A 24,624-nucleotide genomic window follows, 5' to 3' on the forward strand; every position below is an offset into this window, starting at 1 on the left:
TGTGATACTTTAATATATTCAAGACAACTGGAATCCTGGAGAGCTGAATCATCAATGCATAATGACTTCCCCACATTTACCTACAATCACCACTATGGTTTTGTCATGGAATATTTGTGCATGTTTGTAAGGACATGCATTTAATCATACTTCACTATGCAGGGAATGTACATTGCTTCAAGAGAGATGGGGGAACAGGACAGCAGTCCCTCCAGGCTCTTACTATATTCAAATCAAAGAAAGCATTCATGCCAAAAAGAGGGCCAGCCTGAACAAACATACCAGACAACACCAGACATGTCTGACTGTTTATGAGCCAGGAGTTCATACCCAATATATGCTGAGATTGTTTTACATGGTTTAGGCTTGTATTTAAAAGCCTGCTATAAGTGCAGATTGTACACACCGATTCTACAGTACAACTAGGTTAAAATAGAATAATTCTTAATGACTGATCTTTCTCACTTCACAACAAGTAGGTATGCATATATGTGTGTGAGTTTGTGTGTTTACATTCGCATTTGCATTTTGGTAGATGAAATAAAAATGAGTGTATGGTATATGTTCTGGTAATCTCAGACAGTTCGAAACTGGTGTGCTTAGCAATGAGAAATGACTGTCTGTGGGTGCTGAGCTTTGTAATGGTGAGGTGTGTGTGTAGCATGTTGTCAAACTTCATTAACTAATGCTTTGTCTGCAGCTGCAACAAAAACTCCATGAATCACAGCCTATGAGCCTAAGGACAATGTGTGTGTGTGCCCTTGCTGGGCAGTGCAATTTCACTTCATCCACTAGTTTCAACACTCCAGTTTTAAAATGCCCATGTCTGTTAAATCTGTAGCAAGTCGAGTGCAACTTCAACTGTAGTACTTGCAGATCTAATCAGTAGCAACTTATGTGTGAATGCATGAGAAAGACTGCAGTGTAAAGGGCTGTTGGCTGAGTCAGTGAAGCAGATGTTGGTCACTTGGCTCTCAGATGACTCTGGAAAGTTTCCCAGTGATATCTGGTGCAGTTTTATCTTGACTGTGCCACATCAAATCAAGACTGTTCTATAAATAACATCTATGTTTAATAGCCCAATCTAGTGTTGGTGCTCAGGTCCTTGAAGAGTATCAGTAAACATTGTTATCCTGAATCATCTCCCTCAAACGGTTTGAAGATTGTGACAAACTTTTGGACTGCTACAATATACACAGTAAAGTTACTTTAGTCATCTAATTGCCCTCAAACACCAGTGGCCTTCACTTCCAGTTCAAAATGACTTCCTGAACCGTATTTGTGTGCTTTTCCTGATCATTCATGCCTTGACAATACACGTGTGGTTAATAGCTGTCCACAATGTGCACGGAATCCACAACACCTGAGAACAACTGCTTCATGGGTCTGTTCTTCAGCTGAAACGTGAAGATTCAATTTGGTCAATTTTGATCTCTAGGGAGGAGATCACCCGTAGGGTTGGTTCAGTTCTTTCTCTGATCTATTCCACTAAGATGCCATAACCTATCTAAAGCTTCATTGGGGAATCAAATGAAATCACTGAGTGCTTGAACACTAAGAAAATTGTTCCTTGAGTCAGTGGATTACTATAACTGATCACTCTTTACACCTTGTGGATGTTTGATATAGTCACATAGAAGAAAATGACTATGAAACAAGAAAAGTTTCTCTTCCCCAATAACAGTTTTGTAAAGTTGCCCTAATCTTCAAAATCCTTTATTAAAGTTGGATCAGTTGTTTGGGGTCAAAAAAAGAATAACACAATCAGATTTCCTGTGCAGTAATATTTTATTTCAACTATACATGCTGTGTTAAAAAAATCAACAAAAATATTCTTAACGATGACGGTAGTATTTACAGTTTCACAGTACAGTTTTGCAACATATCTACACATTAAAATACTCTGAAAAACAAAACAACTGGGGTTGAAATGGCCCAGTTTTACACAGTATATAAAAACCTAGGTAGGTTAGGAGGCTTCTCTTTGCACATAAAACAATTGACTGAAATGTGAAGGCTTCATTTCAGATTGCAACAGAAAAAAAAACAAAGTTCATATTGCAATATACAAGGCAGTAGAGCAGGTCTTGCCTCGGCAGGCGTTTGGGGTGGCACCATGACCCATGCAATGGGTCCCCCAGCTCAGTGCATCGGCAGCTATTTAAAATACAATCATCACATGTAAACAGAAGGACAGCTTCAACTCACTGCATGCCTTCCCCAAGAGGTTGCCACACAAGCTGGTATGGTTTATATTCCTCTCTTCTGATGAGAGCATAAACCACATTTGCCAAATACCCCATTACAGCTAAAATCAGCAAATGTAGCTTTTATCCTGTGTGTTTTACTTTTGGGTCAAGGGGACAGTTTTGTAGAATTAAAATGTACAGAGTTTTTGTTTACATCCCAGAGTAAGAATACATTCCCAAACGTGACACCTCACCCTTTAACACAAGAAAATCGGGAGCTGGCAGGACGTTTTATAGTAAATTGCAAATGCACAAATGAAGTTCAATGTTCTTTTTGTCTTTCCCATTTTGTCTTCTTTTTTCTTGTTAATTTTGTTCAGCCTGAAAGTAATGTGTTTAAATGGATGCAATTATGTATTCCTAAACCAAATTAAATGTTTTACCATGACGAGGCTTTTAATAAGGCACAATATACACAAATTGAGGTACACTTGCCTCTGAAATATCCATATTCATATATTTATATATTTACAGTAATGTCATTGCCAGCATGACTCTGTAGGAGACATTGGTGCATCTTACAACGATTATGATAATAGATTTAATGGCCATGTGGCCCCTGATCCATTCACTTGCCTATGAGCTCTCTTTTTGTGGTTTTTATGAAATTTAGAGATGCTGTGTGCACCCGGCATTTACCGAAGGCTTTTGACACACTAGGTAATAATAATTAATACCTTATTCACAGAAGCAAAAAGGTAGTTTGGGTCCAGCAATGCCTAGAGCAGTGTCTGGGTAGGAAGGGATGTGTTTTATGAAGCAAGGGGGAGGGAGGAAGAGAGAGAGTGAGTGAGGGAGACAGAGAAAAACAGGGAGATTGAATAGGGGCAGTTCAGGACTTGTGGCAGTTTGTCATTGGTGTTCAGTCTGCAGGTTTTGCTGTGCCTCCGTCTCTCCCAACAAGGAGCAAACTAGTGCAGAATTTGACACAACAAGATGGAGTGCTGGGCCTCCTTCTGGGCAGCCACACCCACGAAGGACCGGGCTCAATTCCACAGCCAGGGTGTAAGGGCTGAGATGATCAATACACAAGCTTCCCAAACACACCATGCAACATTTCGTGTAACCCAGTAGCAGCAACATCTGTTAACATTTTAACATTTTCCCCAGTGAAATTTAAAAAGAGTTACCTAAGTAGGCATGGGACTCTGCATAGAAATGTCTGATTAACAGTTGCCTCACAATGTTAACATACCCTGAAATGGGTTTCAGTTTACAACATACATGACTGGAGCTGGGGAGAAGTCAGTGGTTAAGTGCATGCCTTTTAACTGCTTAACTCCATAGGGCTGTCCTCTGAAAATGAAAAACCTCTCCATCCCGCTATCTCTCCACCCTGCAGCCTTCTCTTTACCTAGACACAGCTGAATGCAAGAGCTACCATGCTGTCACACTCTACCCTTTTAGCCTCTTCAAAACACACATGTCCAACACCCCTGCCCAATTGTGCCCTGATCATGGGAGAAAAGGGCACTACAGGGTGGCAGCGACACTAGCAGTGTGGAGGGCGAGGCTATTTTTCAAGTATTCCATCAACAGTTCCTGCCACCCGACTCAGCCCTCTGACCTTAGATGACCCTGCCATCCGGAAGGCCAGAGACTTAACTACAGAGTAGTGCAAAACAGGTGGCATGGTGTGGCTCTTCTGTGCTGCTCTTCTGAGTACACAGCAAGAGGGCATTCAGACAGAGGTGGACCCTCCTGCTTAGCCAGAAAGCTTTGTACTCCTACTGTCCTTTTCACAGAATAAGTAACCCAGAAAGGGCACATCAGTAGCTGTATTTGTTCACTAGCCTCATCTGAGGTGTCTGTGGCACAAAGCTGTTGGGTTTGGGGGGCACATCAGGTTTTAATGAGGCTGTCCGTTTGACAGAGCTCCGGGGCAGCGAGCCGTGCCCACTGTAGCTGCTCTGCCGGGAGATAGAGGGTGTCACACCCACCGGTACCCCGTGGGAGTCCAGTCTGGAGGGTGGGGTGGGCGGCATGTACCCACCCCTACTGAAACTGGCCTGGCGGTTCACCATCACCCCACTGGGTGAGTGAAGCCCTTTGGGTGGAGAAGACAGAGAATGACGCTGGGAGGAGCTGCGATGGTACCTCTGCCTCTCCAGGGTCCCCATCTGCCCTGTAGGAGATGTGGGAGTGGTGGGTACATCCACACGCTTGGTGGGGCTGTTTCTGGGCAGCGAGGACGATGGTGAGTAGAGAGACGCTTCCCGGCTTGGGACCTTGGGTGGGATCTCTGCCATGTTGCCCATGGGCTCCAACATCAGGTGCTGTCGACTGTGGGGCGGATCCACTATGATGGCCTTGGTGTTGTTGCTGCTCTCGTTGAGGTGTTTTAGTAGATCATTTAGTGTGTTCCTGGCGTCCACTGAACGGTGGTGCTCTTTGCGACTGGACTTGGTGCCTGGCTGTTCACTGTTATGAACTTTCTTCTCTGGCCGAGAACCATCAGGACTTGGCGTGCGATGCTCGTGCGTGGCATTGGGAAGCACCACGGCACTGGGGATGTGGGGGTTCCCCATAGCCGGGTGTGGAGGGGGGCTTGAGGGTAGGTACTGTGGGCTCTTGGGTGGGCCATCCTTGCGGGACATGCACAGCTTGCCCTGGGACCTCTCCCATTGGCTCATGACTGGCTGCAGGGTCTTCTGCTGGAGCACAGGTGTTGACTCTGGTGTGGGTAGTGCCGCCAGCTCTGGGTTCTGCCCACCATGGATCGTGGTCTTGGTGTCTGGTGATGGCAGCATGTCCTTCCCTGCACTGAGCAGGCCAGAATACAGCTTGGTTGTGTCCATGTCATGGTGGAACTCCTTCATGGGGCTTTCAAACAGCCCATTCAACTTGGCAAAGCTCCCTGTGGAGTCTGAGCAGGATGGTGCTGACTCAGCATCCTTGTGGATCTTGCGTGGCTTGCGCAGGAAGGCATCGCGGTAGCAGTACACCACCATGCCAGCGACAAGCGCCCCCAAAAGGAAGGCAGCAAAAACACATGTGATGAGGATGTTCATGTGCACCAACTGATTGGACTCACCCGACTGGATGTCCCAAACACCTGAAAGACAAACACAGCCTCATGTACACTTGTCACATAACTTGTATATAGACCTTTTTCCATCTGTGTCTCACAAAGATAGACACACACATGCATGCACACATGCGCACACACACATACACACACACACACATGTGCACGCACGCACACACACAATGTGCACACACACACGTGTACGCACGCGCACACACACACGTGCACACGCGCACACACACATGTGCACGCGCACACACACACACACGCACGAAATGCTCTTTTTCCTTCTGCTATTCCAACAGAGGCAGGTTGTCCTCTCCCTTTCTCCTGTTGGTATTTTGTCATTAATTGAAATTTTAGACTTGACATGATTAAAATAGAAATTTGAGCATTTTAAGTGTCATAAAATGTTCATGTTATTGCTTTCTATTAAAGAAAACAGCTGCTATACATAGAAAAGTTCAGTTCAGTTTTTCAGATCAGTTAGTGTCTAAAAGATACCCAAAAGTACATGAAATACTACAGTTAGCTGATAATAGGCTCTTAGTTTGAAGAGTGTCATAGCATGCCTATTGAGGAATAAAGGTGGTTAGTAATTTTGGATTGATCGCTTTCCTTCGATTCCTAGTAGATGATAAAGAATACTACATCAATTTAAGAGGAAGAAGTTATGCAGGATTTGTTGGAATTGGAGCTTGAGTGTTAGTGGGTAAGTGGTCATGTGTTAAGTACAAGACAGTTGCAGTGGTGGTGAGGGTAAGGCCTTTGCAACACTTGAAACCAAACAGAACTGGGTGAAAAACAAAAGAAGCCAAAAGCAACAACATGAATAAGAATAACAGAAAGCAGAAAAGATGAAAGACTGATCAATAAAGTAATCTTAAAAAAGATCTATGCAAAAAGATACAAAAGGGTGACTTGAAGAGATCAATGGTAAATAAAGCACATATAAATAATAAACAGAATAAAATAAATAAATAAATAAATAAATAAACAGAATCTGCTTAATCTAGAACAAATCGTGATGAGATAAACAGCAACATAAAAAAGATAATGTAAGTGCCTTGTGAGCTGATGGAGAGCTGAGCATAGCTGCTAGCATCACCTGAATATGCTGCCTGGCCTGTAGCTATGGAATGATAGTTGAAGAGAGCCACAGCTGTGCTCAGCTAATGTACCAGCAATGGTGACATGTATGGAGTCACATCTGGTTAACAAATAGAGCCCATTTGTCGCTAGTAGCAGCTATGACCCAGAATTCCATGCAGCATTAAGGCATGCTTCTGTTAAGGCCTTACCCTCCAGCACCCCTGGGACCGAGTCAATTGATCTGGAAATGCCGAGATCATCTTGGAGAACAAATTTCCGTGAGCCAAAGAGGTGTGGAGGCAGTGAGGGGACAGTTTGGGGTGACTGTACAGGGCCTGAGGCAGTGGATGGCGTGAGTGACGGTGTGGGCAACTTCATGTCTGTGGCAACAAACAGATTATTAACAAAGCTGATGTTCACCAGTTACAAGACAACAGTTGAAAGCTCTGGTTAAGAGTCGCAATATTGGCTTCTTTAAAGGTTTTCTCTAAGAGGAAATCTAGGCAGTGCTCATTCTACTTTTCTGACAGAATGTGACCAGAGCTTATTAATGTACAATTATACTTTTAAAATGGGTCAAGACTTAAAATCCTGATCAAGCTGCAGTAAGATATAACTATGAGACACAATACCACAAAAAGGGAGAGTGGGTGAGAACAGCCTCCAGAAAAGACAGAAAAATGTGGGGACATGGAAGAGAGGCAGGCAGCTACAGGCCATGTAGGAGATGGAGGGAATAGAGAAAGAAAAATAAAGGCTGAAAATCTGGCAGATGGCAAAAGTGTAGAGGGTCTGACTAAAGAATCAGAGCCATAATGTTGACTTTAGCGAAGATGATAATGACCCTGATGAGGAGAATGGTGATGAAGAGCTGTGACAGAAGTGGTGAAAAACGAAGGATGCGAGACTGTGAGACTGCAGAACTCAGGAAACAAAATCAGTCAAGTTAAGAAAACTAACCAGAGGTCGGGTCGCCATATGATTTGAAATCTGGTGCTGACGCAGTAGTCAAAAACTCTAAAGGAATTAAAGAAAAATAAATGAGCATAAAATAAGAAAATATAAAATCTAAAATGAAAGAGAGGACGGGAGTCTTCATTAATGTCAAAAGAAAAATATGTGTTTGCAGTGACTCGGCTCCACACTGACAGTGAGTAGTAAAAGGCAGGGAATGTTCCTCCGTTTCTGCTTCTAGAGTCATTCCAGCAGGGTTCACACACTCTTTGTGTGATAGTAGCATGTGCCATTTGCGTGTGTATTAATCTCTCTCAGTACTATGTGGTGAAGGGTTACTGTGTGACATGTGAGCTGAAACACAAATGCAATGATCTCACCGTGACAGTCACCAAGTCCTGCAGTGTTGCCATGCTCAATGTCCTGCTCAAAACCAGTCCTGCGAGAGGGAGAGATATAGAGATAGAGGGAGAAAGAGAGAGACAGGGAATTAGAAAATACTTTGACCTTTTTTTATTATGAATAAAATCATGTAGAACAAAACACATGTATAAATTAACCAAAAGTGCACAGAGTTGTGTGTGCGTGCGTCTGTGCATTAACAACGTACTGCTTGTCTGCTGGAATCTTTTCACAAGTTCCATGGGGCATCCACCCACAGTATGGGTCTCGGGACGCAACACATGACCTGTGACAAACAAGACAGGCATCACACATGGCACTGTTGGTGTTTTACAGGGGGGGGTCCTTGCAGTGCACAAGTGGCAAGCAGGGATGCACTACCTGTAGGTGGGAGTTGGCAGGTGAACGTTACCTTGATTGTTTAAGTTGTAGAGTTTGTATGCCTTACTTATCTATTACTATTCATTCAGCTTTTAAATAATCTATTTGAGATTTATTAGATCTAATAAAATATTTAACATCTAAAATATGCCTTTCAATTTAAAATCTGGTTTTCTATTCTTTTTAGTTGTAGTAGTAGTGTAAGTACTGTAAGTAAGTGTGTGTGTGTGTGTGTGTGTGTGTGTGTGTGTGTGTGTGTGTGTGTGTGTGTGTGTGTGTGTGTGTGTTGGGACTCACTTTTGGCAGGAACGGTGCCTCTCACAGCGGCTTAGGGGAATTCGGACTACACAGCTGGAGAAAGCAACAAACAGTGTATGTGTGTCTTTGTCCAGGTGGAAGGACAGAACACGCCTGTCATCCTCATTACTTGACAAACACCTGCACAGTACACAGTACAGAGAGAGAGAGAGAGAGAGAGAGAGAGAGAGAGAGAGAGGGTGACAGAGGGGGGGTGAGAGGGAGAGAGAGGGAGAGCAAGGGAGCGGGCAGGAGAGGGTGGTGGGATGGGGGTAGGGGAGAGAGAGATATCAAGCAGGGGCAGAGAGGAGTGTGGATGAGTAAAACATCAGCTATTCCTCTCATTCCAAACTGTTATGGCTGAAATACAATAGATATCAAGAGGAATAAGAATTTGACTGCAGAAATTCACTGAAAAACTGCTGAATCAGATTTTCCTTTTGCTTTCTGATCAGTACAGTTTGATAGGAATTCTGGACAAAAATATAACACTGATGATAATATTTCTATAGATGTTTTCATACACAGAATATTGTTCAAAGACTGTAATTACATGAATATAATAAAAAAAGAAACCCTTTTAGCATATTTCAGAACTACATATATGGAAACAGAGAGTCAGGATCTGATAGATATTCTGATTTATACTGACACGATGATTAGGGTTAGGATTAAGACATACTTGGCCTGGTTAAAGACATCGATCTCCTCCAGCAGGACACTTTCGTTGAGAGACAGTGTTGTTGTCTTAGCCAGCACCTTCAGAACCATTCCAGCCTCAGAGCCAATAAAAACCACAGTGTAGTTCTTAAAGGGGCCTGCAGAACTGTCTACAGCCAGGGCCGTTAGTCTGGACCTTCAAGACATTTAAAGATACATTCAATGAGAGAACGTAAGATATCTGAATCCAAAGCTCCTGCAGCCTGGGAAGGTTTGACAACCAGGCTTTCCATCCAAATCAAGGCAACTGGATGTGCTGGCCGCTGAATAATTCTTTTAGCTTGAAAATACAGTAAAGATGGATGGGTCTTAGCAAGACCATGAATGCCTCAACTTGAAATGTGTGAAACTGCACAAGTAACCTGAGGTTTTGCCATTTACAGAAATGTAACCGAACTTGGGTCAGTAGGTCTCAGTAGGTGGTCTGGTGAATTACTGTAACCCTCCTCTGAGGTCAGTTCATACCTGACTCTTGTCTTGGTGAACCAGGGCTCATCTCCAATGGATGGCACGGCCATATCCATGAGAGGGTGTAACTTTATGAACTGCAGCGTCTCGTCCGGGAATTCGATGGAGCTTTTGTAGGATTCTGCTGATCCGTGACCTGCACAGCAGCCCGGTCTAAACACACAAAAACGCTGTCGTCACACTCCGCTGGTGACACAAAGCTGTGTTGCCTTGTGAACACCTGTAAGCGTACACCTTTCTTGCATGGCCACCATCCGTGCCCCGTAAACATATACCCGTCCCCATACAGGACACATGCGGCATGTAAAATATGTATCACATCTAATCATCCTCAATTAATTATTCAGTACAAAGCAATTGTTACAAGGAAGCGGGTGTGAGAAGCCCACCTGGGTTTGGGGAGCTTCTCCTCAGGGACAGGAGTCCAGACGGAATCTGCAGTCTTCTGCTCTTTAAAGCGCCCACGGAATGCCTTCTCGATGTCCGGCATGGAGAAAGCGCACACAGCAGATCCTGGGATGCTGATCAATGCACATTAACCCTCGTTAGCAACACGCTCCATGAAACCAACCTCCAGTGCAGTGACTGGCTCAGGGACAGGTCAGAAAAAATGCAAGGATTGCAAGGATGGCCTACCTGTTGAGTTGGGTGGTGAAGACACCCACCACAGATGGGACCCCGTTGATGTCGATAATGTCTGTGACCGACTGAAGGACGTCAAAGTAGAAGAAGGACTCTCCAGGCACAGAACAATTGAGCCTCGCCTTCACAAATGACGTCCAGTGCTTTTCCAGCACCCGCTGTGAGCCGCCCACGTCATTCTTACATATCCGAGCTACTCTAGAGTACACAGCCTGGAGAGGGAGAAAAGAAGAGGGGGAACAAGAGAATGAGTAAAGAGAGGGAGAGCTGGGGAAGGGGGTTGGGTTGTGGAGTGAAGAGAGGTTTTGGGGAGCTGGCATAGGTAAAACCCTTTCTGGATTGGAATAATAGATGTCTTTCATGTTGAAAAATGTTTTGAACCCTGCGGCTCCAAACAAACCTGTCCTTTGCTTGTGCCAGCCCCTAGTTGGAAACATGTTTAATCACACATATGTAGACAGAGCATCTCTCGCTTGCTGTAACTTGTTCTCTCTTCTGTGTTTTAACCCACACTCTTTCTCTGTGATTGCTAAAGTACAGTAAGCCAATGTAGGCAAGGAATAAGCCAAGTGGAACTGACTTAATAATTCACCAGCACAAAACATCACCTTGGCCAATGCGATTAGTGAACTAAAATATTAATTAGCTCTAGTGGGTCTGTGGTGAGGCACTGATGTCCTGACAGAGCCCTCCTCATCTTGTACACAGGAACTAAAGCCAAACGTGGAAACGCAGACACCATAAATCAAACTGAAACACACTGGGCTGATTGGAAACACAACACCACCCAAAACCTCAGGATAGCTAGTGACGGTTCCAGGGCTGGCACTTTAGTGGTGGCTGGGTTTCAGCGCATGCGTCTCAGTGTGTTTTTAAAGAGCTGCTGGCATGAGCTATTTTGCTGTACCTTGCCCAGGTTGTTGTGCTCTGCTGCAATCTCTCGGAAGAAGAAGTAAACATGGCTCCCATAATCCACTGCATGCAGGAAGTGTGGCTCTGAAGTGGTGGGGATTCAGGGAATAAGGGAGAGGCAAAGCAAGAGAGAGATATTCAGCCCTAACCTGAAGTGAAGCTTTGGAGATTCATTACATTTGCTTAGATCTGCAAGTCATGACTAAAATTACTGCTTGATGTGTGTGTGTGTGTGTGTGTGTGTGTGTGTGTGTGTATGTGTGCTTGTGTGTGCATGTGTGTATGTACTGTATGAGAATTTTTTGTATGTATCCTGCAGTAGTGACAGTCTACAAGATAAGTGCTGAGTGGTGATGGAAAGGAGGGCTGGTCTGTCCGAGAGAGAGACAACGAAGCAGAGATGTGATACCTTTTAACCACTTAGAGTCATATTTAATGGTTCTGAGGGCAGAACCATCTCCCATGCTACGGTAGATAACTGCATCACTGGCGAGAAAGTCTGCTACTGTAGCAGAGTATAGTTTACCATCTGTAACACACACATACACACAAACACATTAGTGATGTCACAGATGGCACTGATTTTTTCCTTAACATATAGATCTGTACAGCCATAAAGCATTAACATATTCATGTATTCCAAAAGGCACACATGAACTTCAGTTCCAGGGTCCTGGTCATTTGAGCAGCCAGTGTGTTAGCACTTGTACCACCGCCACTAGTGATTTATTTGTGTGATGAGACTCGGCTTTAAATTTCTCCAAAACCTTCCCAAAAGCCCGAGAGAGCTATTCATCACCCAGCCTTATTATCCAGAGATAGAGCGTACCCGCAAACAGGGCAACATTGGTCTGCTTGGCATCGAATGGGCAGCGTGCCAGGCCACTAATCTCCTCCCCATCAAACTCCAGATTATCCAGCTGAGGGAAGGAGAGTGAGCAAGACAGGGGGAGAGTGAGAAAGGAAAATGGATAGATAGATAGATAGATAGATAGATAGATAGATAGATAGATAGATAGATAGATAGACATAAAAAATAGTGAAAGTGCAAAGAACATTAAATATGTGAGAAGAAAAAGTAACAATACGCCATTTATTGTGCACTAAGCATAAAGCCATTTATATTTTTATTTAAAAATGTATATGTTTAAAGATAAGAAGGACTATATATAATATTTAAGATATGTTGAACACTATGCGACACACACACACACACACACACACACACACACACACACACACACACACACACACACACACACACACACACACACGCATTCAAGCATAAGCCATATTAATCTAAATCTGTAAGAGAGACAAGAGGAGAGGACAGAGAGGACATGTATGTGTGCCAGTAGGGGAGTGTGTGTGTGGGTGTGTTGTAGGAGGGAATGAGGGGTGAAGCCTACCCTATAGTAACGACACATGGGATTGAATCCGTTTGTTCCACAGATGAACACTAGATCGTCATTTCTAGGAACCAGAACTTTGATGAAGTTGTGGCATTCATCCTGCATGGGAGTGAGGGGAGGGGGGTTGGGCGAGAAGGGGGGCACAACAAGATTTATAGCACTGCAGCAGCATAAATAACTTGTGGTCTCTATTCCGCCAAAAGCTGGAGATAGAGCTGGGAAAGGCAAGAGCTGAGGGTAGAGGTGGAGGTGTAGATGGAGTTAGAGGTGTCGAAGGAGGTATAGGTGCAGGTGAATGTGGCGGTAGATGTGTAGGTAGAGGTGTAGATGGAGGTAGTGGTGTAGGTGGAGGCACTTACTCTGTGCTTGCCCTTCATGGCACACGTCTCCCGGTCTGCCTGGCCTGACCTCCATGTTAGCTTCTGCAATTTCAGAACTTTGTTACCCACGGTGATGTGGTGCTAGTCCTTCAATCCCATTCTCTTAAATGTCTTGTCTTTATGAGTTTGGTCAGACTTTTTCAGCTCCAGATGAGATTTGGCTCTAAACTCACCCTGTAGGGGATGATCTCATTCCTGTAGGACTCCCTCAGACTCACTAAATAGACCTGATCCCTGTTAGGAAGGGAGGGCAAACAGATTAATCAATTTCACTGCTGATGGGGGGGTTAGTTAACTAAACACTCATGTTTCCAAAAGTTAGTTGCCACTGGATGTCGCACTGTCCTCTCCCTGTTTGACCCTCTTGTGCCAAGATGTCTGATCAGCAGCTCCCTAGTCTGTGATGATCTCATGCTTTAAGGATGTTTGGTAAATTGGGCCTCTGAGAGGTCTGCACAGTGAAGAGTGTGGAAGGAACCAGGAGAGCGCCGTTTACCTGCCCGCTATGAAGAGTGTGTCCTGGATCTTGTTCATCAGCTGGAAGTCCAAACGGTGTTGTGATTCATTCCCGGAGGGCCGGCCCCGGAAAACCGGATACTGCCGAGAATCTATGGGAGGAAGACGCACGGGGTCCCTAAGGGTGAACAGCACTGTGTGGGACAGAGCTACACTGCCCAAAATGTTTTAGAGAATAATGTACTGCAGAGTATTTAAAGAGTTCTTAATTTGCACGATATTAGCGGTATGCAGAATGCTTTAAAGTATTCTTAACACCAGGAATGGTGATGAACAGGTGCCACATCAACATGATGTGTGAACATTTACAGTTGTCTAGCCTAGGGCAATGGACAATCAGAAGAAAGAATTTCCACCAAGGGACAGATGTGCACAGCTGTTCATTTGATTGGAATGTCCATTTAAAATCATCCAGAGATGGAGTTTTCCTTCCTTTTGCAGTTGGCATGCTAGTATTGTGACTAGACAATCCTCTTGTATCCAAAACTACAAAATATATTTGATGACTGGAAGCTCACAAACATTCTGTAGTTTGAAATAATGCTAATAATGCCCTTGGTTCATATGCAGTAGTCTTTCATCTCTGCCTCATCTAATATCTTCATATCATAAAAAATGTATGGGGATATGTTATTCCAATATGTCTGTGTTTTTATGGCCGTCCATGTGTGTCTGTTTCTTACAGTGTCGGTCCACATTGTCGAGGGCGACGGTGTCTTCTGGGAAACTGGCGGCACCATGATGAGGCGGCAGCAGGAGCAGTAGGCTGAGCACGGTCACACCACTCCAACACATCTCCCTCTGCCTGATACACACCACCGCTACTGCATGAACGTGGGTGTTACCTGTGCAACGTACACACACACACACACACACACACACACACACACACACACACACACACACACACACACACACACACCACACTTTTAGACAGCAGATACACTATGCTACTGCACATTTGTGGGTTTTACCTGCAAAAGACACACACACACACACACACACACACACACACACACACACACACACAAGCTGGATACCAGAAACACGCTGCTTCTGCTGCAGAAAGGTAGAACTTACCTCACAACACACACAGTTAGATGTTATATGCTGAATGTTATATTAGGAAACTGTTCTGCCTGACCTCTGTCATTCTCTCCCATACACACCACTAGTTTAGCCTGATGTTTCTGCTGTGTGTGTGTGTGTGTGTGTGTGTGTGTGTGTGTGTGTGTGTGTGTGTGTGTGTGTGTGTGTGTGTGTGTGTGTGTGTGTGTGTGTGTGTTGACTTTGAATGCATATGCAGTTTATCTGCAACCAATATTCATGATCAGGGAGATCTGTCACTCAGTGGAAGGTCAGACGTGTGGACAGAGTAAAACAGCCCGAGACAGAGGAAGGAGAGACACAGCTAGACAACACCAAATTAGAGGTACAATCAGATATATACACACAGGGCGGTGATACCTTATTGTTTGATATATGTCTCAGGTCTGTTTTGAAGGGAACATCTTTGCAGTAGCAGTGGACAGGTGTATACATACATACTAGGTGTGTTTTCATTTTGAATGATTTCAGAGTACTGAGACTTTGAAGGACACAACAAAGTAAGACTTTGAAGGAGATAACAAAATGAGAGACAGGCAGGCACACACACACACACACACACACACACACACACACACACACACACACACACACACACACACACACACACAGTGATGCACATGCATCTCCCTGGGGAGTGTGTGTAGGTCATTTGTGTCCTGGTGTGTTCACACATATTTAAGTATGTGCATGTATGTGCATATTAATGAACTTTGTAGAGTCAAATATTTATGAGCCTTATGAATGATTTTTATTCACTGAGCCATAACATACATAAACAATTTATTATATAATAATAACCATTCTGAGCGAGAGACAGACAGAAAGAAAGATACAGAGACATAGAGAGACAGAGAGACAGTGAGAGTCTCAGAGTGGACTAGATGGTGAATGCTGATTGCTCTTAACCCTCTACCCCCACCACACACACACACACACACACACACACACACACACACACACACACACACACACACACACACACACACACACTGGTACTGACACTTTTCCAATTAGCCCTGCTGCGCACCTGCATCCACACCACAATAGGCTGTCAGTGTTTGCCCTCCCCTGATCAATCAGAGATTGATCACTAATTTATAGATTACAATGACAGGTTTGACCGATTTACGTATTTGAGTGTGTCTTAATTTCATCATGGCTTTATGCTTTTATGTTTTACCATGATTAGTGATCAGTAGATGCTACGTGATCAATGTCATCTCTCTAATCAATGATAATTCACTATCAGAGAATGAGGGGTTAGTTTCAAGGTGGATTGAGGATAAACAGATAAGACCTACCGAGGGTTCAGTCTGACCCTGAGAATGCCAAGTTGATCTTCAGCAAGTCCAGAGATTGGTAGCTAATAAGATGTAATTATTCTAATGACAATGACAAATAAATCATGTGTTTCCTCTGACTCTGATCTGTGCTAAGCTGCAAAATTCAGCTTTGTCCCTTTCTCTCCGGCTCACTTGTATTCATTGGCTGTCTCTAGTCTCTATCTTTTCCTCCCTTTTCTTTTACTTCACTGTTCTACTATTGCTCTTTTCCTGCCCTCCACTGCTTCCACACAGTTCACGTATATGTTTATAAAAATGCAAAATGGCTTTAACTGAGGCCAGAGCCGATGGCTCTTTAAACAGTGCTCTGTAATGTCCCCTGCTGGAATATGGCCTGCAGACAGACAGACAAACGCCGTTAACCACCTGCAATATGTCCCCAGCAGATGACAGAGACAGCTCATGCCTTCAGATTAGTATTCACAGAAACAGCATGGCAGGCTGCTTCCAAGCTGTGCATGCAACACAATTTTCCTACAGTTCAGCACCCAGCACATGCAAAAGTCAGGGGAGAGGGGGATGGCAAATGTCTCCATGAGAGAGAGAATAAATGAAAGTGAGACTGAGAGAGGTAGAGAGAGACAGAGAAACCTAATGCAAGACAGAAACAAAGGACATCCAAGGATCAGTTGTCTAAATTGACTTTTCAGTCTGCACTATTGCAACGTGTTTGAGCATCTCAGTTTGGTTCCTGCCCTGGTGCATGAGCGCTGCTCAAGCAGATTCTAGTCATGTGACATGTCAGCGTTTAGTGCCCCCTCCCTCTCTTCTTTCTATGCGGGACTCCATCGCCCCTCGGCCTCCAGACAGTTGGTCTTGGCTGGGGCCCCTGGAGTTCTAGGAAAGGGCCCAGTGCAGCCCGTGGTAGGCAGTCCTGATGACTGACCACGTATGTGCTATCAGATCCACCCAGGACAAGCAGTGCAACAACAGGCAGAGAATATAGTGGAGAGAACGTAATGTGCAAAAGTGCCATGTTTGTGGGATCCCAACTGCTGTGTCTGATCAGGACATTATGTGTATATGTGTCCATGTTTGTGTTTTTGTATGAATAAGAGGATCAGTGTAAGTAGTGTGTGAAGTAATGCTCCAAAGCACCATGCTAAATATGATACATAACTGGAAAGCTCATACACACGCAGACACACACACACACACACACACACACACACTACAAGGACATCGAACATGGTGTCTTAAGTATATTAAATAAGCTTTTTTAATAAACAGTGTTGTGTGATTGAGCCTAGTGCTTCAATTCGACTCTATGACTGTGACTGACTTCCATTCCCACAAAGAGTGAAAATAACATTGCCTGACTAGTTCAAGCCATTTGAAACACGGATCTTCACCATACATAATGGCGGTGTATGGTATCATTCAGTGCTCTGTGGATGTAACCTGTCCCTGTTTACGGCACTGCTATGGCAGGAGTAGTCTGGACTTGCTGGCTGGCTGGCACAGGTACAGGACAACACCCTACCACTCCCCTCCCTTTCTAGGATATTGTGAAACATAAGAGGCCAGCACCCCCACTCCCGATGCCAGAGCCTGGGGGTGTAGGTGTGCGTGCGTGTGTGTAACAATAGATGAATGGGGGCAGACAGGAGGCCTCAACACTTTAAAGGTTAACCCAGGCCTGACCAAAGCCTACAGTGAAAGAAAAAAAAGAAAGAAGTGGGGTGAAAAGGGGACACAAATAATACAAGCGAGAAGAGAGGAGAGGAGAAGAGAAGCAGCTGTGTTGTTAACACCCGTCAGGCCACAGAGCTGCATGTAGTTGGATGTTATAATGTCGCCAGCTGCTCCAACCTGCTCCACACATGGGCGGGGTAATGAAACTAGCTCGCGCAGCCGAGATAGACCGGGCTCGAACGCATCAGGCACCATCACTACATTCGGCCGGGAGACGGAGCACGAGGGAGGCGCGACCGAGCGCTCACTGCACACACACTTCGTAATTGTTTATCTGAGCATCTGAACTGATGTATTTCACCCCACGCCGCAGCTATTCTCTGAGTTTGAACATCAGACACACAATCAGGCACTAAGGAAATTCACATTAGGTCAACGTGTACATGCTCAAACCTTAACCATACAACTCGCTAAAGGAGGAATCGCGCTGCCTTCGTCCCATTCTAGGAAGTGACCGAGAAAACAGCTGTTAACCGTCCCTTCTGTTAACCGTCCCTTCTGCTGACGGAGCATTACCATAGCTGTCAGTCATTTCTCCAACTAAATTTGGACCTGCTACATTATAAAGTTTCAATACGGGAGAGTCGGGTGTTGAAATCACGTTTAACAGTATAACTAGCTCATCCATTAACCAGTTTTCAAAAAAAAAACATGAAATATATTTTGGACTCGGAATCTTTTTCGGAGAATCATGTAAACAAGTATATCCACTATCAACCATGCAATGCGTCGCATTTTACAGAATTTTCTCAAAAGAGAAAATACAGAAAAAGTGTTAGAAGTGACTCTCGGCACTGACAGACGATTTTTTTACGTATGGGTGCGAGGCTGGATATATAGCCACTCCAATTAAGCAACAACATCAACACTCTCGACTCAGAATATTTTTAAATCCCATTCACGAAAGGACGGTCGATAAATTCTCATAAATATTCTCATGGATGGAGCCTGCGCAATCTCTCTAAGTGACTGCGGCGATAACGGCTTCCATCGCGAAGGACGAAAGTTAGATTAATTTGTAGCGCTGATCTGATCTTTCGCTTGGGCTTGACCTCATAAAATTCTATATCCCAACTCCATATCGCAAACTTGGGCTACTACATGAGAATGTAAGATTACGCGACCACAGTATTCAGAGTCCATTATCAGAGCTTCGGTTTCCGTAACATCGTGGACGCATCCAACATACGATGCTTTTTTGTTTAATTACCAGAATCTGCTCGTTAATCCATGTGATTTTAATGTAACTCGGATATGCTTCCACCGTCGTTGATGACATGTTCCCTTTTGCCATTTTCCCCAATCAGATTACTGTACTATTACGCTATTGTTAGGCACTGAGAATGCAAATCCAGATACGCGTAATTACATTCTGTATTTATTTTTTAGTTGGTCCATTGTCTTAAGCTCTACCAGTATCAGAGTTGAGAAAGATAACCAAGACTTTGACCAGCGCAGATTAATATGGAACAATGGAGTCAAGCCTATATCAGTTAAAATAAATTAGTAAAAGATTAACGATTCAAGTAAAGGGAAAACACCCGTCTCCCGCGTGAACAACTTTATAAAGAGCAGTGAAATCCTACCTTATTGTTTTCCTGAAACACGCATGAACGACTCTCGTAGGTCTTCCTCACGTATCCAAAGTGAGTCTCCTATTCTGCTAAATCCAAACGGGTAAAGATAATTAACCAGCGTGTGTTCCCGGTCGTCGCAAACGCCATCAACTACGCGTTTCTTTTATTCTGCCGCAGAACAAGAGATATAATTCCGAATAAAGGAGGGTTCATGCTCCCATTCCCGTGCAAAACGACCCGTCCTCAGGCCTGGGATAAGGGCTTTCAAATCTTCAAAGCTCATCGTCGATCAAATAGCACTAAAACAGACCCCTCCCCTTCCTGCCCCCACACCCATTAACTTCATAAAATCGGATAAAATAAAAACAAGTGCGCTCGGGTTGTTATTACCCCGAGCGACTATGTGCCATAAACGACTTGATCTATAAAATAAATTACTTTCAAGTGAAGAAACATATGACTACACCTTAAAACGGTAAAATCTTAGTGTATCAGAATGGGCTACGCGGTGAATAAATATAGATCGTCGTGGTCTATTTCTGATCGGACCGATAGAGCACTTCTGCAGTGTCCCCCGCTCGCCATCCTGCTATAGAGACGACTGGCAAATCTTTTTTTCTTTGTAGACTATGGTAAAACACGTTTCCCCATCTTGAAAAACACAAAACAATGAATTTCACGACAAACAACTCACCTCATCTGAATCTGTAAAATTGTATCCGGTTTGTATCGTAACAATTTCAAATCAAGCTTGAACTCAACCAACTTCTTTGCTCAGCACAGAGAAAACAAACTAATGCACGGTGAATGGTGTAATTCGATCCATCCCGAGTCAATCCATCAACACAGCGCCTCGCTGCCTACCAATAAGGATTACCCTGTCCCTAGTCCCTCCCCATTTCTCTCTCTCTCTTCCTTCTCTTTTCCCTAAATGTGGATTTTGGCTGCCTTTCTTTCTTCCCTGTTTCTTTCTTTCTATAACAGAGAAAGAGGCCTCTACATCTTGGTGACCCAGAGGTGGCCCCCTCCTCTTGTCCCCTCCCCCATGGCACTAAGCGGCTTGTTTTCCACAGAGCTATTTTTGAAAGGCAAAGAGAATATCACAGTTTTGCTTTCCTTATGAAAATCTTGACATACAATAGCATCCATAATTTGAAACATAAAAATCTAATTTTGCTTACGTTTTCACCATGTTAAAATGAACACACACACTTATTTTTTTTATTACAGTTTCATAATAAAAAAGACATAAGTTAACAGCTCATTTGTTAAGTTGGTAAGAATGCAGAAACTGCAGGATAAACAGCAAAATGTGCCCTATTTTATCAATTGTGATTTTTACACCTCAATCAAAATTTGTCCTCCACTTTTAACCCATCTGTGCAGTTAGAACACCCAGTTAGTGTGTGTGTGTGTGTGTGTGTGTGTGTGTGTGTGTGTGTGTGTGTGTGTGTGTGTGTGTGTGTGTGTGTGTGTGTGTGTGTGTGTGTGTGTAAATGCCAATAGAAACCATATTCAGCTGTGATATTGCTAATAAACCAAAATAATCAAACCATGATGGCATTTGTTAACAGTGAAAACCCTGTCTCCTAATTCAACAACATTGTGGGAAACAATTGCCTTGGATCATTACAGTTGTCCTAATTTAAACTGTCTGTGTAGATCACACTACCACGTGTATATTATACAAGTAAATTAATGTAGGACAACCTGTGGGTCAAAGCAATTACATTACCCATTAAGTATTGGAGTGAACCTAACACAGCATGGTATTCCAGAGAGAAGTCCCACACTAATTCAGAGAGCAAATCTATGTAACGGCATCTTTGTGCTTCAGACCAGATGCCTTAACACACATGCCACCACCACCATCACCTCCCCCCTCCACCTACCACCACATTGAATCTTAATAGTAATACAGGTTAACTGAAGCAAGCCCCCATGTGAAAGGTCTCTCACTCTGTGGCTCCATTCTAAGAATTAGCATTTGAATTAATCAGCAGAGTGAAGCAACGAGAGCCAAACTACAGCCACTGCAATGTCATTGTGTGCTATTGTTAGTGTGTGAGGAAGTGTGGTAATAAGTGTGTGCGTGTGTTTGGTGGAGGGGGGGGGGGGTAAATGGGTGGCTATTATCCTTTGCAGAATAATGACAAGGTGTGATAAGAACTAAAGACTGGATGAGGTGTTGAGGGGTGTGTGTTGATGTGTGTGTGTGTGGGGGGGGCATGTTTGAAAGAGAGTTAAGAGTGGAGATGTATTAAAGTGTGTGCAGATGCATACAGATCTGAAAGCTTGTCTGCGAGATAATCACGGATTTACTCATGTTCATCCATCATGAAAGTGTATGTGTATAAATGTGCATACATGTATAAACACCCAGGATAATTGCAGATGTGTGTTGTGCAGTTGTGAGTGTTGTGCAATTGAATGTTTGTTGATCCAGTCATACTGTGTCCCATGATTATGTGGTGTGTGTGTGTTTATGTGGGGCAGACAGCCAGAGGTAGGTACCTCTGGACTTTTGTGAGTTAGGGGAGATTTAGATAGAGAGAAAGAAGAGGAGAGTTAGACAGAGAGAAAGAGGAAGAGAATTAGACAGAGAACAAGGAGAGTAATAGTGAGAGAGAAAGAGGAGGAGAGTTAGATGGATCTGGACCCATATGATTGCTTTGTGACAACATGTGTTGTGAAAACGTGTGTTGTGTGTTGTTAGACAGAGAATGAGGAGGAGATGTAGACAGAGAGAAAGAGGGGAAGAGTTAGACTGAGAGAAAGAGAAGGTGAATTAGACAGAGAGAAAGAGGGAGAAAGTTAGACAGAGAGGAAGAGGGGGCAGGACTAGAAGTGTAACAAATGGGTCCCAGACCTGCAGCATGCCACAGACACACTTTTAATCAATCAGCAGACTACAGTGTGTGTGTATGTGTGTGTGTGTGTGTGTGTGTGTGTGTGTGTGTGTGTGTGTGTGTGTGTGTGTGTGTGTGTGTGCGTGTGTGTGTGTGTGTGTGCAAGGAGCATTTATTTCAAAGTTAATTCTTGGTTTCACTATACGCCTGTGTTGCTGTTATCTACAGTTATATATCAACTCTTATATGAGTGTGTGTGTGTGTGTGTGTTTGTGTTGTGTGACAGAGAGAGAAGCAGAATGAGAGAATATTATTGTCTTTAGGCAAATTGTCTAGCTCCATTTAACCCTTCCAGGTAGATGTTCTGTTATATCACAGTGTCACACTCAGTCATGTCCTCTCTAGTACCACATACCCGCTGTGAAATTCCAGCCACCATCACCAGAGAGCAAACCCAGGACTGCGGGATTCCCTGCAAATACTGCATGCAGCCATGTTTATGGCTGCTGACCCTCATTGGAAGCTGTCATGACTCGTCAGGAAACTACTGTGCAGAGAAGGCATGAAACTAGTGTGCTGAGAAGGCATGAATCTAGTGTGCAAAGAAGGCATGTTCAAAGTTAAGAGGTTATGTGAAAGAGGTTATGTGTAAGAGGTTATGATTCAGCAACTTCATCATTGTTTGTCTAGAGAGAGAGAAGTTATACCAGGTTAAGACATGCCAGCAGCTATTGCACAGTCACATAATCATTTACAATCCCTTCCCACACACTCCTGAGTCAGGGTGCAGTCGAACCCATACAGAGCTGCTTTCATTCCTCCTTCTGCTTCCTGTTCTGTTCTACTGGGATGTTTCCTTTGAAAGTGTGTGTAAGTTACACAATACTTGAAATAAAGTAACACATTTAATTGCAGATCTACTATCAGTTTGTGATCAGATAAATGTTTCTCTGAGATGTAAAATGTTTTGCCAAGGTGATTTTTCTCCTTCTTCATTGTTTTATGACTTGATGACTTGTTTGATTGAGGATGGGTTATCTGATGATGAAATTGAAGCTGATTTTGCATGTGGCCACTGCAGCTGGTGGAGGTCTGGGGTGCTAACACAATCTGGTTACTGAGCCGCTTTTCACCTCCATAGTTGCTGTATTGCTCCCACTCCTTTTGGGGAGTGGGGGGTGGGGCAGCAATGGCATGGGACTCCTCAGAATGCCACCTTGCTCCTCAGGTAATAGTCAGCCAACAATATAACCAACCAAATCAAATGCTAGCAAGCATGAACCCTGATTAAGAGGGTATGGATTTAATCGCTCTTCAGAAGTGGTTGTCTTTGTACAACATTATTGTAACGGTACGACGGGCCCCCCGTATACAGCGGCAGTTGTCTTGTTATTGCATTGTGTTCGTCCCTCAGGGGGGCGGGTCCTATAATCCGCCTCACCTGAGGGTCGTTTGTTTGTCTATATATGTCTTGTCTTTGTACCAGTTGACTGCTGGTCATTATATCCTCCATTTAGATCGTGTCACGGGTGATGGTTTGCATACTTTCTTCATTAAAACCCCCCTTTTCTCTGAGACTTGCCGTGATCGCTTCCATTTTATTTCACACTCCCTTCCCGTCACAATTATACCAACTCAAGATTGATGATGTTCAACTTCACACTTATTGTTAATTTCTCCAAACTATACTTGAGAATCAGACATCTTAGTCACAGTTATGGGCAGTTTTCACAGAGATATGACTGTAGTCGCATCAACTGACACTTGTTTGCAGAGAAGAAATTAGATTTCAAATTATTTATTGACAAATGCAATTTATAGCCAAGAATATTTCTCATCCAAGAACACCTCAACCATCTTTTCCAGCATTCATTCAGGAACTCATGAAGTCTGGTCTTTATGTTCCTCTTCTCCTCTCTACCCCCTCTACCTGATAAATATGCAAATCACTTTAGATAAGAGCAGCTGCCAGTACTGTAAAGGTTCTGAGTTGCTGAGGTTATGATATGAACAGATATTTTGCAGTATGTTAAAACCCACCTCGATAAGAGCCTTCATGACTTTTTCATGACATGGTCAAATACATGGTCTGAATGATTTTGACTAAAATTAGATCAAAATGAAACAGAGGGCAGAGCAGGGCAGGTCTTGATTTCTTGTTCTTCTGTGGTGTTGGGTGCCTAAGCCCAAAGACACTCTGAATCAGTCCTATTTGGTCTTTAGGAATTAGTGGAACTTGAGTAGTTAATAATTCTCTGGCCCTAACACTCATAAAAATAACAATCCATACTAACATAAATTCAACCACAACCACAGGGCTCAGATCCAAATAACTACCTCAAACTGTAGGCTGTGTCCTTTCTGCCAGGGAATCAGATTTGATAAAAACAAAAACACATATAAAACACTAATGTGTAATATATGTGTACCCGTGTACGATGGCAGTGCCTCAGTGGTTATTATACTAATTAAAGACAGGAAACACACACACACACACACACACACACACACACACACACACACACACACACACACACACACACACACACACACACACACACACACACACACACACACACACACACACACACACACAC

At 43.7% G+C, this 24,624-nt stretch overlaps 1 protein-coding gene across 6 annotated transcripts; it reads right to left on the reverse strand.

Moving 5' to 3' along the window:
- Positions 1–1,769: 1,769 nt before the first annotated feature.
- sema6d (semaphorin 6D) lies at positions 1,770–20,025 on the reverse strand. Of its 6 annotated transcripts, none has more exons than XM_076993682.1 (20): positions 19,873–20,016; positions 19,188–19,264; positions 14,137–14,298; positions 13,434–13,545; positions 13,111–13,171; positions 12,917–12,979; positions 12,555–12,656; positions 11,975–12,065; positions 11,555–11,674; positions 11,141–11,229; positions 10,228–10,445; positions 9,981–10,112; positions 9,589–9,744; positions 9,086–9,259; positions 8,404–8,544; positions 7,934–8,011; positions 7,704–7,762; positions 7,330–7,386; positions 6,579–6,749; positions 1,770–5,304 (listed from the first exon to the last, which is right to left on the reverse strand). In XM_076993682.1, exons 3-20 carry the CDS (start codon positions 14,246–14,248, stop codon positions 4,019–4,021), a joined length of 3,222 nt encoding a protein of 1,073 aa, XP_076849797.1. In that variant the 5' UTR covers positions 14,249–14,298; positions 19,188–19,264; positions 19,873–20,016; the 3' UTR covers positions 1,770–4,018. The 6 variants fall into 6 exon arrangements, with proteins under 6 accessions (XP_076849797.1, XP_076849798.1, XP_076849799.1 ...); XM_076993683.1 differs by having other exon boundaries at positions 19,188–19,261; positions 19,873–20,009; XM_076993684.1 differs by lacking the exon at positions 19,188–19,264 and having other exon boundaries at positions 19,873–20,025.
- Positions 20,026–24,624: the final 4,599 nt, after the last annotated feature.

The sequence above is a fragment of the Brachyhypopomus gauderio genome, chromosome 2 (genome assembly GCF_052324685.1).
Source record: "Brachyhypopomus gauderio isolate BG-103 chromosome 2, BGAUD_0.2, whole genome shotgun sequence".
Taxonomy (NCBI): domain Eukaryota; kingdom Metazoa; phylum Chordata; class Actinopteri; order Gymnotiformes; family Hypopomidae; genus Brachyhypopomus; species Brachyhypopomus gauderio.